This window comes from Podarcis filfolensis, assembly GCF_964270895.1.
Source record: "Podarcis filfolensis genome assembly, chromosome: 3".
Lineage (NCBI taxonomy): Eukaryota > Metazoa > Chordata > Lepidosauria > Squamata > Lacertidae > Podarcis > Podarcis filfolensis.
Genome location: NC_139606.1, coordinates 77,537,975 through 77,553,930, shown reverse-complemented (window position 1 = coordinate 77,553,930; position 15,956 = coordinate 77,537,975). Strand labels below are relative to the sequence as shown.

Genomic DNA, 15,956 nt, shown 5'->3' with positions numbered 1-15,956 from the left:
AGGAAAAACATTCTGACAGAGCTGTTTGACAGTGAAACAAACTTGCTCAGGAGGTTATGGACATTCCTTCATTGGAGTTTTTAAGCAGATGGCCATCTGTCATGGATGCTTTAGTTGAGATTCCTGCATTGTTCTGCCCGGACACTGAGGTCTAGCGCCGAGGGCCTTCTGGCGGTTCCCTCGCTACGAGAAGCCAAGTTACAGGGAACCAGGCAGAGGGCCTTCTCAGTAGTGGCACCCACCCTGTGGAACGCCCTCCCACCAGATGTCAAAGAGAAAAATAACTACCAAACTTTTAGAAGACATCTGAAGGCAGCCCTGTTTAGGGAAGCTTTTAATGTTTAATAGGTTATTGTATTTTAGTGTTTTAGTGTTTTGTTGAATTATTTCGTTGGAATAATTAATAAATAAATATTATTATTATTATTATTATTATTATTATTATTGTTGTTGTTGTTGTTGTTGTTGCAGGGGGTTGGACTACGTGACCCTCAAGGTCTCTTCCAACTCTACAATTCTATGATCTAGTGAAAAATCTAGACAAACGTGAGACCTTAACATCATGTGACTGTCTGATAAGCTGCTGGCACAAATTAATGAATGGGGTGCACTTGGGGGGGGGAGCATACTGAAGCTCCACTGAATTCAAAGAAATGTAAACATGCTGAACTTCCTTTGAACTTCTCCCAATTATGTAAAATTTGTGCAGCGTTGATTTTTCTCCTGCATCAGTGATCTATTCATTGATTTTCCCAGAGAACACTTCACTTCTCTACTCTTTTAAAGATGATTACCACAAGCTTATTTATTCATGCTGATTATTCACAGATCTGCTTTTCCACTCAGGTCGTGTTCCTCTGTAATTAAACTAAAAATCAAAATCTAGTTTGAAAATGTGTACATACCTCCACACATTTAAAATAGGGTCATGTAAGATAGCTGCTGATCAAGAAACAGCAACTCAGAGATGGAAATAGATTTCCACATAGATCCTGTAGGATGGGGCCACATCCTGCAGCACTATGAATACCCAGGTCCAAATTTTTACTAGTCAATGGCTATTAGTCATGGCAGCTATTTTTTAGCTCTGGTATCAGAGGCATTTGAAGACACAAGTAGGAGAAGAATGTTCAGAAACTACTTGTGGGCTTTCTAGAGGCATCTGGTTGGTCACTGTAGGAACAGGAAGCTGGACCAAGCAGGCTTTTGCTCTGATCCAGTGGGACTCTTCCAAAGCAGATCAATGTCATTAACAGTTTCTGAGTGGGATCAGAGAATCATGCTGCTGTTGATGACAACTGTTCAGTTGCTGGGAGGTAGAGAGGGTTGCAAGTCTTATAGGAGATTATAATCCTATGGTAAGCAACATGGATGTGGAAATCTTATGACAGGGAAGGGTACCTGAGAGAGTCTTCAGATTTTGGATTCCAACTCCCATCAGCCCCAGCAAGCAGCACCAATGGTCTGGGATAATGAGAACTGCAGACCAGCAACATTTGGATGCTGATAGGTTCTGTATCCCTGTGCTGTGGCATTTGGATGGCTACTACTGTATTTCATTAGTAAACAGATGCTTACGAAGATGTGCAAGATACATATGTATAAAAATATAGTTAGCTATTCGGAAGCTGGTTTACCTTTTCTAGATCAGGTTCCCGCAAAGCTAGTGCAAGCTCATTATTATCCATTACAGATGCTGCTGCAACATCCAAAGGAGTTGATCCACGCATAGAAGGGGATGCTGTTAAGAGAACATTTCAGAAATGTTTAATGTATATAATAGGTTTGCCATACGTCCGGAATTTCCCAGACATGTCTGGAATACTGCATTCGTCAGCAGTGCCAAGATGGAAATTACCCAAATGTCTGGGAAAATCCTTTCGCTCAACAACTTTGGGCAAACTCAACAACTTTTCTGCCCGGATTTCCACTGTTTGAAATATGGCAACCCTAGTATATAAAATGTAAAGTAGTAGCATGGCTTACAAACAAATATCAGAGCTAAGCAAAATTACTACCCAAAAGACACAGGTTTTATATTATAGGTGAGGTTCTTAATTTTAAAAATGAACATATGTACTTTTTATTCAGTCCATGTCATTACAGTTTTTAATATAATTTAGTAACAGTATCATAAACAACACTTTGCTTCACATGTCCAGTATAAAAAAATCTGTTCTGGGCAGGCTGTTCTGTACAACTACTGTGGTAGTGAGCGCAAAGCCACTCACTAACATGCTGGGGCTTTGAACAAAGGTGCAATCCACAACCTGTGGATTCCAAAGACTTCTTAGACAGCAACAGAATATATGGGTTGTGAATTGAAGGAACAGCAGGCTCTTTAGAATACTTACCAAGCCCAACACTGCTGTTTTCCAAAAGATAGCTAAGATGATCAAACATAGCCTTTTGATTTTGCCTGCTGATGCGGCAAAAATAACATAGAAAACGACAGCAATTTGCCACCATCTTAGGAAAGGTGATTTCCTAGACAAACAATACTATATTAGAAAAATATAACAGTTTGCAAAAAAAAAACAAAAACATGCATTTTAATATTTTTAATGTGTTTTGTGAATTTTTGCAGCTACCAAAAATTCCTTATTTTACAAAACATGGTCCTGCAAGTTATTTCTTCTGTACATCTTCCAAACAGGCATTTGGAACACTACACATTTCTAATCTATTCGCAAGTGGAGGCCCTCTGCAGAAATCAAAATGCAACAAAAATAATTTAGCTTAATTTAGCTTTAATTTAAATCCATGAGTTCATCTTAATTTCCTTTCAAATTAATATTTTGAGGATCACTATATACCAGGGGTAGGCAACCTAAGGCCCATGGGCCGGATGCGGCCCAATCGCCTTCTCAATCCAGCCCGTGGCTGGTCCAGGAATCAGCATGTTTTTACATGAATAGAATGTGTGCTTTTATTTAAAATGCATCTGTGGGTTCTTTGTGGGACATAGGAATTCGTTCATTTTTCTCTCTCCAAAATATAGTCCGGCCCACCACATGGTCTGAGGGACAGTGAACCGACCCACAGCTGAAAAATGTTGTTTACCCCTGCTAGATACTAACACACTTAAAGCTCTTTCTATCTTGTTTGTCTTTGAATTTCATATGCAGTCAGGATTAAACCAATACCTAGGAACTTTTCTGTATCAGTAAGAAAATATAGCACCACACTCATTTTTAAATTTAATTAAAATTAAATTAGACACAGAACCACAAAGAATAGTTTTTATGTCTATCTTTATAGCAAAAAGGGGCATGGTGTTTTTTTCCAAGTAAATTCTTAAGGACGGTATCCAATGCACATGGGGGAAGAGAAAGAGGCCGATACAGAGGGGGGTGCTTTCAGCCTTCCTCTCCATTCACCAATTTCTGCTTCCAAAACATACCAAGCTAAGGAGAACCATGTGCTCACTACCTGGTAGAGCAAAGAAATGAAGGTATAAATTGAGATACATATCTTGAGTATGGATGCTGCCTATTCACACTGAATTTCCTTCCAGTCTGGAAGGGGGTAGACATTCCATTAAAAGAATGTAGCCCAGATACCGCATCCATACTTAGAAGATGCATGTTGAATTTAGGATTGGGGCTCCAATTCTAGGAATTGATATGCATCTAGAAGCCTGATTCATCATATGTATCTCCTTCACTGGACCTTGATGAAAGTTAAGCTGCTAACTATAAGCTGTGTACCCACTCTACCTTTAAAGCACCTTCAAAGCATATTTTGTTCCCCTCCATGAATTCTGGGCACTGTGGTTTGCTAAGAGTTTCTGGGAATTGTAGCTCAGAATTCTGTGAGGGAAAGAATGTGGTTCAAATGTGCTTTAAAGGCACAGTGTGTACACGGTCTATATCTGGAATTACAGTCAATATTTAAAATGTCTTCTTACCTTTGACTCTCCTCCTCCAAGTACGTTCACCATTACCTCCATCACAGTCTCATGCATACCTAATGCTCTCATAAGATTAGGATGTTGGTAAAAAACTTTATTGTTCATTATATCTCTACGATGAAAAAAAATCAAATATTTAAAAAATATACCAACCACTTTACAATAATAAATAAAAATACAATAATTGTTTTAACTATTTCCCTTTAGTACCATGTCATATAAGAGAAAGAATTTTAGGAAGGCATACTCTGCAAAAATTATGCAGGCTGCCACTCCGCATTCAGTGATAGATAGAAGCTGCATGAAATCACTATGGTGGTGGCTCGTCTTTTCGCACTCAAAATGTATGAATATCTTCAAAATAAACGGAAGCTCATGAGAGTCATTTCCCGCCATAACTGATTAGACCTAGGATTAATCAAACAAATTAAGAGAAAAGAAAAAGGGTTTTACCCTAATCCACGAATCATAAGCTTCTCTTCTTCCTTGCCCATTCTGACACTGAGGAGAGACCGGATCTGACCAAGAGAAGCAAGTAAGCTGATTGTATCTTCCACAGATACGCCATTTATAGTGTATGTCTTTGGCAAGGCTCGAACCAGGCCACCAACTCCATCATATTGGCGGTGTAGCAAAACGAACATGGCCCTCACCAACTCTGGGTCTTCTATGACTGATTCTTGAGCCCATCGTACCATGGTCTCTGAGATCAGCTGTTGGAGAGTTGCTAAATGTAGAAAGCATTAAGACAAATATATAGCAATGCTTTTTCACCTTCAGCTCCAGCTAGTTAAGTGTATAATATGCTATACGTATCAGAACTAGAAAAATGCCTTTACTGAATATTCTTACTAAATCAATAATACATAGTTAAGCTTATTAAAAGGTAATGGGAAGACAGAAGTGACACTGTATTTTAAAGTATTACTATCATATTCCCCTACTAAAGCTTTCATAAATCATTTGCAAAAAAAAAAAAAATCTTTTTTTAATTTATGGAAATGTATCATTGACGTTTTTTTAAAAACCACATGCATCAGCAAGAAGGTAATTCCCTAATTATAATCAAAAGCTGCAAATAATTTCTGGTTTGAATAAAATTATTTGTTGAAAGCGAAACAATCAATGGGTAGGGAAATCCTGTACTTCAGTTACAATGCATAAACATCACCATTACACTGGCAAAATGGCAACTATACTTGATGTATTATTCTCAGTCTGGGGGAAAACACACGCAGCTTGAAAAAATGCTAATGCTGTGAGCATATCAGATACATTACCAGCATTCTTTGGAATGCTGCCAGACCCTATGTCACCATCACACAGAGGGAGCCAGCCTGGGCAGAACAAACCAGCATTGACAACATACAAGAAACACAGAGAACCAGGCAGCATCACAGGGAAGGGGAATTCATGGCACTATTTTGTAAAGCAGGCACAGACACATACAAAAGCTTTCAGGAATGCACTTTTTTCTGCCCAGCCCTATGCCACAATGGAAGAAAGACACATAAACAGGTACAAATATCCAAACAGGCTCAGGAAGCTTCTAGGCTCACATTCACATGGGGAAATCCCCCCCCCCTTTTCCCAGTAACCATCATTCATTGAAAAAGGGATGGTAGTTTGTGTTCACGGAAACATGTACAGAAAAAGAGGTTATGGTTAGATTCAGACAAACATATCAGACTCTGCTTGATGCAATTAAATCATCATGGTTTTTTTTATGATACCCACATGCTACTTTACTTACATGGCTTTTTAGCATCATCATCAACGGGCTTCTCAGCTTGTTTCTTTTTCAAGTGTGTGACTCTTTCCACAAGATATAGCAGGCGACCTTTAAGAGTTAAATCACTATTTCCATCCAGAATTCCATCTTCATCTAACTGAATTCCTAGGTGTAAAAATTCAAATGTTTATTAGATATCTAGAAGTCAAAAAGATACTCTCTTTGGGGGGGGGCCTAAAGAAGGCTGCCTGTCCTCCACGCCCCCCTTTTACTCTGGGTGGGAGGTCCATCTTGAAAGCTAAATGGAAACCATGATTTTTATCTACAGTGCATCAGAACCAAACTTCCAGCATATTATCTCAGTGGCAGAACGTAAGCTCAGGTCACCCAGTGTGTGTGCGCAGAGTGCACCCCCAAGTGGGGCGGGGCACAGAGAGAGCCCGCTGCGGTGTGCCTCACCTGGAGTACATATGCTGCAGCCTCTCTCCACCCCCAGGTCAAACTTCACCCAAGCACAGAGCTGCCATAGCTGGCTGCCTTGCATGCTGCACATGACATCACAGCAGTTGCTACCGACTCCTCTCTCTCCACTCCCAACTCAGGCATGACCTGGGAATGGAGTTGTGGCTGGTGGCGTTGGGCATAAGGAAGCTGTCTGCAGCTCCCTCGTCTGCCAGAGCCAGGTTCCAATAAGAGAGCCTGTGTGTGGGCTCCTGGTTGAGCCCCCTTAAAAAACACACCTGGGCCATGGCCCCCACAGCTCCCCCTCTCACTACGCCAGTGTACAGTGGTACCTCGGTTTACAAACTTAATCCGTTCCAGAAGTCCGTTCTTAAACCGAAACCGTTCTTAAACTGAGGTGCGCTTTCCCTAATGAGGCCTCCCGCCGCCAGTGCCCTTTCACCGTTCGGATTCCGTTCTTAGACCGAGGTAAAGTTTGCAAACCGGGACACTACTTCCGGCTTTGCGGGGTTCGTAAACCGAATTGTTCGTAAACAGGGCTGTTCTTAAACCGAGGTACCACTGTATGTAGAAAAAAGAAAAATAGCCACTGCCACCGTGGCTGCTGAAAAGACTAAAGCAGGGAGTAGGGTGCTCAGGCAACAGTGGTGTCCCTGCAAACATCACCAGTGACATAGGACACATGATTTGCCCCAACATGCCACATGGTGCCAGGTCTGCTCAGTTCTGCAAAAACCGTTACTGTTAATGACCTACAAATCAAGCCACAATTTTGCTTCAAACAGTAATGCAGCCATTACAAGGTAAAAAACCTGAGCACTCTGATTTTTACTATCCTGTCATGATTGTCAGTTACTTATTTGCAGTGTTGCACAGCTTCTACACTGGTTCTTTTACATGCCTGAAAATAAGTACTTTAGTAGCCCAAGTTCAATGAATCAAGACTACAGATTGCCACTATCATGGAAGCTATATTTTCCACACAACCTATGCAATTTTTTAATGCTTCAAATGGCAGCCAATATGAGATTGGTGGGCCCAAACCTCATAATGATCCATGTGTCACCACAACACTATTAGAATGAGGTTGCCTGCTTAGGGGGAAACTGGGAAACAGGAAGACTGATGCAGACCCAAAGGCTTTGTAATTTCTCTAATATATCTTTGAGTTTTCTAATAAAATTGATGAAATTATTTTATTTGTTTAAGCAAAGAAAACAAGAATAAGAACAAGAACAAGAAAAAGTTAAGATTTACCACAGTGTGCCATCAAATCTTCATGAAAATCCAAGAGGTGATCCCTTATTTCTTCAGGACAAGGGCAATCATTTTTATCATCCTTAAAATTCAGCAGCATATTAATCTTTTAAAAAACATACAAATTAATAATTACATTTCAGATATGTTTACAAGGTTATGTATAAGATAGGAGGAAACGTTTTACTATAAAACTGATACATTCCAATAGCAGCTTAATATTCCCTATCTTCTTTGATAAGAAGAAGTCCCTGCTCTAAGCTAATCGTTGGGGTGGAGGGAAGAGGGGAGGAATCCCTGTTTCACAAGCAGTCATCCTTTAGACTCTTTAAAGGTGAAGGTAAAGAGACCCCTGACAATTAAGTCCAGTCGTGAACAACTCTGGGGCTGCAGCACTTATGTTGCTTTACAGGCCGAGGGAGCTGGCGTTTGTCCGCTTCCACAGACAGTTTTTCCGGGTAATGTGGCCAGCATGACTAAGCCACTTCTGGTGAAACCAGAGCAGCGCACGGAAACGCCATTTACCTTCCCACCGGAGCGGTACTCATTTATCTACTTGCACTGCGCGCTTTTGAACTGCTAGGTTGGCAGGAGCTAGGACTGAACAATGGGAGCTCACCCCACTGTGGGGATTCAAACCGCCAACCTTTCAATCGGCAAGCCCAAGCGGCACAGTGGTTTAACCCACAGCGCCACCCTTAGACTCTTTAGCCATGACAATTAAATGGAACCTTGATGTATGGAGACAATATATTTCAATATCTGGTGCTAGCTGAAGGTCATCACCTGCTTTAGAGCACCTACCATCTGGCCATTTGCTGGAAATACCAAAACAATTCTTCTGTTATTATATCTACCAAAAATCTGATGATGTATTGTTCAGGAAAAGCAGTATGCAATGCAAATTGATTCTAACCTTGAACAAAACTTGAATCTAAGAAGCTGCCTCCTATTTTATGTTATACCTGTTCCTGTGGTGGAGACCGAAACTCCTTTGTTTTCTTGGCTGTCAGTGCTGCAGACATATTTAATGCCTGCATAACCTCATTGTATCGGAAACGCTGATTCTCTTGAAGTTTTAATACAAAATCATCTGAAAATGCTACAATGGCTTCTATCCGATGGCGTATCTGACAGTCACAAAGGTACTGAAGTAAATGACACATCTGAAAAAGAATGAACAAGGGGGAAAAGTTACAAAACACAAACTATTAAAATTCAACAAGGTTTTTTTTTTTTAAGAGTTAGATGTATGCAAATGACGGGCAACCTCATGGCAAACAACACTCTTTTCTTTCAGTACTGGTAATATGTAAGTTTATCCACATCACTTTGGAGAACTTTATTGGCAGCTTCCCTTGCCCTCCGTGGAGCCCACACGCTTCCCTGCGTGAGTCTGCTGCTCCGGGCTTCCAGCTGCAGTTAGCAGAGCTTAAGTACACAGCGGTAGAAGCAGCCTTGTGTGCTCAATAAATCAGGCAGACGCTCGGTGTCTTCCTTATCTTACAAAGAGCTTTAATCTCGTACAAATCAACAGATCGTAAATCCCGGTGACAGCGCACTCATCTTGATCCTCTCCCGGATCTGGCTAGACTCACACTGTGTGTCAGCGTAGTCAGACACTCCCAGTGTTCTAAACACGCCTCCAAGAATGTGAGGTGTCACTCAGAACTTCTTAACCCTGTAAGTTCTGACTCTCTCTTATTTTTCTAATTCTCTTTTTGAGTTGTGGTATTTGTGGGTTAGCCCCACACTTTCTAACACAACCCAAACACCTTTTTGTTTTTGGGATTTTTCAAAGTCTTTGATTTCAAGTTTTCATTATCTCTCATTCTGAATACTAAAAAAAAAGTCTACCCTCTTGCCTTCACATATCTCAGCACAAACCTTTAATTTCTGTTTTGAATCATTCTGTTCATATAAATTTGTTTGCTTGTTTGTGTGAAGTACTTTCCTCCATGGATTGCCTTCAATCCAGAAGGTAAGAGACTCAGGCCTAGGGGACAAAAGCAGTCCTTCAGACTTCTCTGCTTAGCCCTCTGGACTATCCTCAGGCCACACCTCTTACCAGTGCCTTTGCCTGAATGGTAGATGCCCTTGAAGTGATAATGCCTCTTGCTTGCCTGGATGGAGGATAGAGAAATGTGGATGGGTGAAAAAAAAACAGCCATAGCAGATGTCATTACGATAGATTATTTCATGATTACCTGCAATTTCACTGGCTCGGGAAGTTTCATTTGAAGGAGTCCTTCTTCTGGCACCTTCTCTCCTCCTGTCTCCAAATTTAGTCCATCTGCAATTAATTCTTTTTTTGCTATTACTCGAGTCTCGTCCTCATGGACTACATCTTCCTTAAAAACACTAGGTTCAATCAGCTGCAATATATGCTTCAGGTCTCCATTATGGAAGATCCCCATTATGAGAAGAGTGTAAAAAAGCTTGATCAAAGGAACAAAGAGAAACTCTGTAGTCCCACCTACTGGATCTCTGACATGGAGGCTGCCCTCTTGAACTGCCTCCGTCAGCATCTCTATGGTTTTAGTCTTCAATATTTCCAGAGGAAATTCAGGACTGTACTGATAACACTCATTGTTGATTCTTACAAAACTGGGAGAGGAAAACTGCATTCTGGGCCGTAGGGAAGTGCTGAGTCCTATGCCAGGTAGGCCATGCTTTTTGTTTTCATCAGGGAACAGAGTAATGCTCTTAGTCTCATCTGTCATGGGAACAATAAATTCATTGTTCATCATCAGCCTTGCAGTAGCGTAAGTATTAAGGTGAATGTCAATTAGAAGATCATAATAGCCGGCACGTAACAAGCCCGGCATATACTTGTTCTCAATTGCATAAAGAAGCTGAGACTCATCCACATGGCTGCACATGGCATGTGCTACTCGATTATTCCCAAGAGCACAAACAGCTGAGTACAGTCTGAGAGTATGGTAGTGGAATTTCAACAATTCTTCTTGTTCTGACAATTCTAAAATGTCTATAGACCTGTGGAAAAGAAAGTTTAATAATAACTTCACTATCTAGGAAAAGTGAAATGTTATTTTTTATAAAAATCACTGAGAACAGGTCAACCCACATGAGTATGAAAATTGTTGCTTAAGTGAAATGAAAATATACTACTGTTAGAGATGCTTACATATTTTTGTTGCAGCTCCTACTTGTATTAAGTAGGAGCTGCAACAAAAATATGTAAGTATTTTTTACCCTGATCTTCAGCCAAAAAACGGTATTCAGAGTGGTGCACAAAGAACAGTAACAAGGTGGTCCCCATCATGCTGCTCAACATATCAATATGACCAATGAAACAATGGGTATCAACTTCATTCCCTCCACCAATTATGGTGTTTTAAAGTTGCTTCTCCCTTTGGCTGGCTCCCTTAGATAACTCTCCGCATGGCTCAGAATGCTGATGGACAGATTCAAGTTCTGCCAGTTGATGGTGACAGCAGCTGAAGCTAAACAAAGGCTTCCGAAGCACTGCAGAAGTGTTTGTCCTAAGGAAGTGACAGAACATGGTGCTGCTCCTAATGAGTTGAGGGGGTGAGAACTGCTGGCTGCTTTGGATCCACCCACCAAGCGACTAGCAATGACTAGAAATCACAGTGAGGAAGAAGAACACCACACTAAAAATTTAAGGCACCCAATGTAGTCTGCAGGCAAGTCACCACAATTTAAATGATACTAGGATGTTATGTCCTCAGGAAGACCATCACAGCAAGGGGAAAGCTAACCTGCTCCTACCCCATCCTATTCCATCAACCAGAGGAGGAGCAATTGCAAGGAGCTTTCCCCCACTCTCCCTGCCAGAAGGACCACACTGCTCCAAATTCCAGTTGCTCTGGGACTTCAGAACTAATGAGAAGAGTATTCTGGTCCCATTCATTAGCCTGAGGACTATGGCCCATATGGCTGTGTGTGTATTTATGAGTTGAGGTGGGGAGTGTATTATTCAGAATATTTTGATTGAAGGGGGAAAACTTCAAAGGGTTGTGTCTAATTATGTCCATTGATGGAAGACACTTTGATCCACTGGAGGCTTTCAACAGCAGAACAGGGAGGAAGGCAATTTTCACTGATTCCCCCTCCAATAACCTCCTGCACTCCATAACCCACCATATCTGGTCAAGAGGGTTGGGGGATGCTTTGGGACAACATGAGGATGCGGGTGATACAGTGATGCTGTAAATCAGCAAATATCACATCCCTCCCTGATCTATTGATGTACGTCTTCGCTAGATCAAAGATCCTTGGTCAGTGAAGAGGCACCACTGGATACCAAAATTAATAAAGTACAGAAACATAATGCTCCGGAAATATGATTTCTCATTGCATGAATGTCACCATAATATTCCACCTTGATTTATAAATGCAAACAAGGAATACCTGTTTTCCTCTGGGATGTGAAGTGACATGAACTGCAAAGGCTCCAGGCACTGTACTGACCAGCCTTGACGTTCACTGATCCGTGATATGTCAACTTTCAGAAAGTGGTTTGGTACTCTACTCCAAAGCACATGTGTCAGAAACTGAACATGCAGACGGGGAGGGCACTGGGGGACTGGGTTTTTGTGCTCACTTTTGAACAGGCCAGCTGACAATGGCATTACATTCTGGAAAGAGCAAGGCAGAGTTGCAAAAATTAAGACTCCAGCAGATGGCAAAGTACAAAGCAAACATTATGCATGACGAGTCTACAGCCCGCCCCCCTTCTGACTGTGCGTAAAAGGCTTGTGGTTCGCTTGGTTTCCTGGGAGGAAATATACAGCTTTCATGTGAAGACTGACAACATTTATGGGTACCATGTTTTTGTTTTTATCTTATTATGGAAAGACTATTGAATACACTGTTTCTTAGTAGCATCCTCCAGAAAAGTCAAGGTTTGGGCATAAAGCTACCTAATGATTGAAAGGGAACTGGAAAAACAATCCCCCTCCTCCACGTAGTAATTTTAGGCTTCTGTGAGTAAGTAGGAGGAGAGACCTCTCAACACTATGTGATACTGTTTCGAAGGTTTATGAACTCAAAGAAAAACCCCAATATTACAAACATTCTAAATTCAACAACACAGCACAGGAACAAATGGTTTTAAAATTACCTTTATTCTTCCCAATTCAAATTGGAAAACATTGGGGCTTGTGGCTTGTGCAAATACTGCAGGAAATAATTTAGTGCTTGGTTCAACCTAAATCATGAACAAACAGAAATGCATTATAATTCAAGATGACAAGTGCATGAAACAAGCACAGCTGAGGATGAAATTTCTGGGAATGGAAATTTATTTTCCATGAATACTCCAAATTATTATTATTATTATTATTATTATTATTATTATTATTATTATTATTAAAGATCAGTCTAGTTGTCTGTTCTTGAACAAATGACAACCTAAGAAGAATTACCTGATAATAGGTGCTTAGCTCTTTGCCATTAGCTGTGAAGGACAGGACACCAGTTGCAGCATCAACCGAACAGCCAATCTCGAGCCCATTGTTATTGCGTCCTTGCCCGGGACTCATGCTTTCACCAGCGCATACCATATAGCAGTTGCTGCGTTTGATGCTGTATTTCAAAAGATGAGCAGCATATGAGATACTGTGGAAGCTGAATGTTGCAAACCAAGATCTCAAACACCATTGGGCTCCAGTGTACACATGGGCACCTGCATGCATAGGGGCTACATTATTCTAACTATGCACTTATGTCCTACTAGAATAATTAGGAATTCACGCACCCTTCACTTTCAAGGGCTTGCATCCAATGTCCTAGTTTGGATCATAATTCCAGGCTTCATAAACCATGATTAATGAAGCTGGGAAGCAGAGCTGAGACCAAGGACTCCTCTCTCTCCCTGTGTGACACTTGTGCGCTTCATTTCTTGCTGGTATTAAACCAACCTTCCCTGTTATGTTGAAAGTGGGGAACTCTAGCTTAATGTCAGCCAATAAGATAGCATAATAAACCCAGATATTACCTAGGCTTGTTAATTAATATTAAGCTAGAGCTCCCTGTTCAGACATAATGAGGAACTCTGGCTTAGCCTAAGTCAGAAATGAAGGGCTGAAGCAGCACAGAAGGGGAAGGTGAGGGGATGAATGACTGGTCCCAATGTTTGTTCCCAGCTTTTACGAAGCCTGAAATGATCATTCAAACTGAACTGCTCTCTATAAATGTGGAATAATAGCACAGAGCTACATTTAATGTTCTTTAACTACAAAAACAGCAGTCAGTATTTTTCACTACATAGACAGAGAAAGGGTTCTGCAATTTACGTTCCAAAGGCTACTAAGTGTATTTAGATCACAGTTTGCATTGGATTGAAAAAAATTAAAAACATAAAGCTTCACAAAGTCCTTTACGGAAATAAAATAAAATACATGTCTTCATATCTTCCTCAGGAATAAACTAGACGAAAGGGCAACAGAATGCATTTTTTAAAAGATGATATATTTGGCAAGTGATTATATGTAATTTTGAAACACACAAACAAAAATAGAAACATTACGAATCAACAGAGCATCCTTAGTCTTATCATGGAATCACTATGATGCACAAGTTTTGATATCACATAATTCCGATCTAAAGAGAAACAAAACTAACCTCTCATGAACTTTCCCTTTTTCATCTCCTAGGGTTACGGTAACAGTACGGACTCTATCCAAATCAAAGCTTGTGTCATACTGATGGAAGTCAGATGTAATCCAGCCCACCCAGACATTAGCAGGTTCTTGTCCAGGAAAGATACGCACAGAATAATAATACTGTCAAGAAATTTAAAAAGACCCAAAATATTAATTTTCCGTTTTGAGCGAGAACTTCCTTCTTGCATAAAAATCCATAGCTGACTCATAATTAGGAATTAGACAAAACCAATCTTGTGTTTTCAATTTCATTTTGTCCCCAAACAGCCCCTTCTTTGACCTACTGGTCAGTACAAATTTTTAAACACTCATCTTTGTAAATTGGTTGAATGGCATGGTCCTGCAAAGTTTTTTCTAATATAAACTATTCCATGTCCTGCACGGGATATTACTGGTAGCACTGGCCAATGTGCTTCAACTGCGAAAATACACCATTAAATAACTTCATTGTAGTTGCTATGTGATAGTAGATTGACTTTAAATATCCATATTGTGTTATTTATAGACACCATTGACGAATATGGTGATGAAAGCATTATAAAAGCTATTGACAATTCTTATAGTAAAAGCATCTGTACAAAACTGGGTAATTAACAGCTTTGAAATTAACACTGATAATTTGGTAAGATAAGCATTGTACTTGACAAAAAAATCTGTGTGTATATTAGGGAGAGAATGTGAGGAGGACATAATGATGGAAACCCATACCAGATTTGATTAAAACAGGTCTCAAATTTATTGGCTGCAGCTTCCAGACCTTTTGGTATTGCATAGGCAGCCTAATCCTGCCAGGCCAATTGGTGGGGAAGGAAAGAAGGCTGCTTTAAGACAGCTGATAGCATAAGCCACTTTCTCTGCTTGCCGTCACCAACCTGGGAGTGTGGATAGCTATGAGCCCCTACTTCTAAGACTGCTTAAGGGCATCTCAATGGGTCCATCAGGGAACTCACCCCTTGGTTGTGGTGCTGTCCAGTGCCTACAAACTAGAGACAGCTAGTAATCAACACTATAATAGCAAGCATATTCTGGGCCAAAAGGTTAAGGGAAACATAGCCCTTGGGATCAGTTCTCAACCAGAGGCTTAAATAAACTGCTTCTCAGCTTAGCTGTTGGCCAAAGGTAAAGGGTAAAGGGACCCCGACCATTAGGTCCAGTCATGGCTGACTCTGGGGTTGCGGCGCTCATCTCGCTTTATTGGCTGAGGGAGCCGGCGTACAGCTTCTGGGTCTTGTGGCCAGCATGACTAAGGCGCTTCTGGTGAACCAGAACAGCGCACGGAAACACCGTTTACCTTCCCGCCTATTTATCTACTTGCACTTTGACGTGCTTTCGAACTGCTAGGTTGGCAGGAGCAGGGACCGAGCAACGGGAGCTCACCCCGTTGCGGGGATTCAAACCACCGACCTTCTGATCGGCAAGTCCTAGGCTCTGTAGTTTAACCCACAGCGCCACCCGCGTCCCAGCTGTTGGCTATCATCTAACAAATGAAGGACAACCGCAGAACATCAAGTAGCACTGGGTAAGAAGAAAGCACAAGTCATTGCCCAGATTGGCTCTGAATCAGCAGACTGGTGTTGAGTCACACCAACTAGTGATTGAGTGAGGGATTGCAAGAGGTGACATGGCTAAACAATATTACATCCTTTTGTCTTCCTCATCCCTCCATGCTAAGTAGAACACGGTAACTCCACTGAAGGTGGGAAACAACCAGCTTTGAAAGTCTACACATCAAATGAAAATTGAACACCAGTACATTTTGGTTCAGCCTTATAGTCAACACAATATAGCAATGATGAGCTAATAATAATAAATAAGGTTATAATTTAAATGTAATTCAGTAGCTGCGGTTCACGGATAAGCAGTTTATAGTCATCTATAAAATTAAAGAATGGTGCCTATGATAATTTCAATCTGTTCATGTACTACCATAATAGAAAAAAAT

At 40.9% G+C, this 15,956-nt stretch overlaps 1 protein-coding gene across 1 annotated transcript in view; it reads right to left on the bottom strand.

The window, feature by feature from the left end:
- Nucleotides 1–15,956, bottom strand: part of RYR2 (ryanodine receptor 2) — a 246,664-nt gene that overhangs the window by 105,000 nt on the left and 125,708 nt on the right. The window contains 12 exon segments of the mRNA XM_083606142.1: nucleotides 1,638–1,741; nucleotides 2,355–2,487; nucleotides 3,911–4,025; nucleotides 4,367–4,640; nucleotides 5,667–5,810; nucleotides 7,365–7,470; nucleotides 8,330–8,530; nucleotides 9,572–10,361; nucleotides 11,760–11,986; nucleotides 12,472–12,558; nucleotides 12,776–12,935; nucleotides 13,974–14,134. Coding sequence (XP_083462268.1) covers nucleotides 1,638–1,741; nucleotides 2,355–2,487; nucleotides 3,911–4,025; nucleotides 4,367–4,640; nucleotides 5,667–5,810; nucleotides 7,365–7,470; nucleotides 8,330–8,530; nucleotides 9,572–10,361; nucleotides 11,760–11,986; nucleotides 12,472–12,558; nucleotides 12,776–12,935; nucleotides 13,974–14,134 — 2,502 coding nt within the window.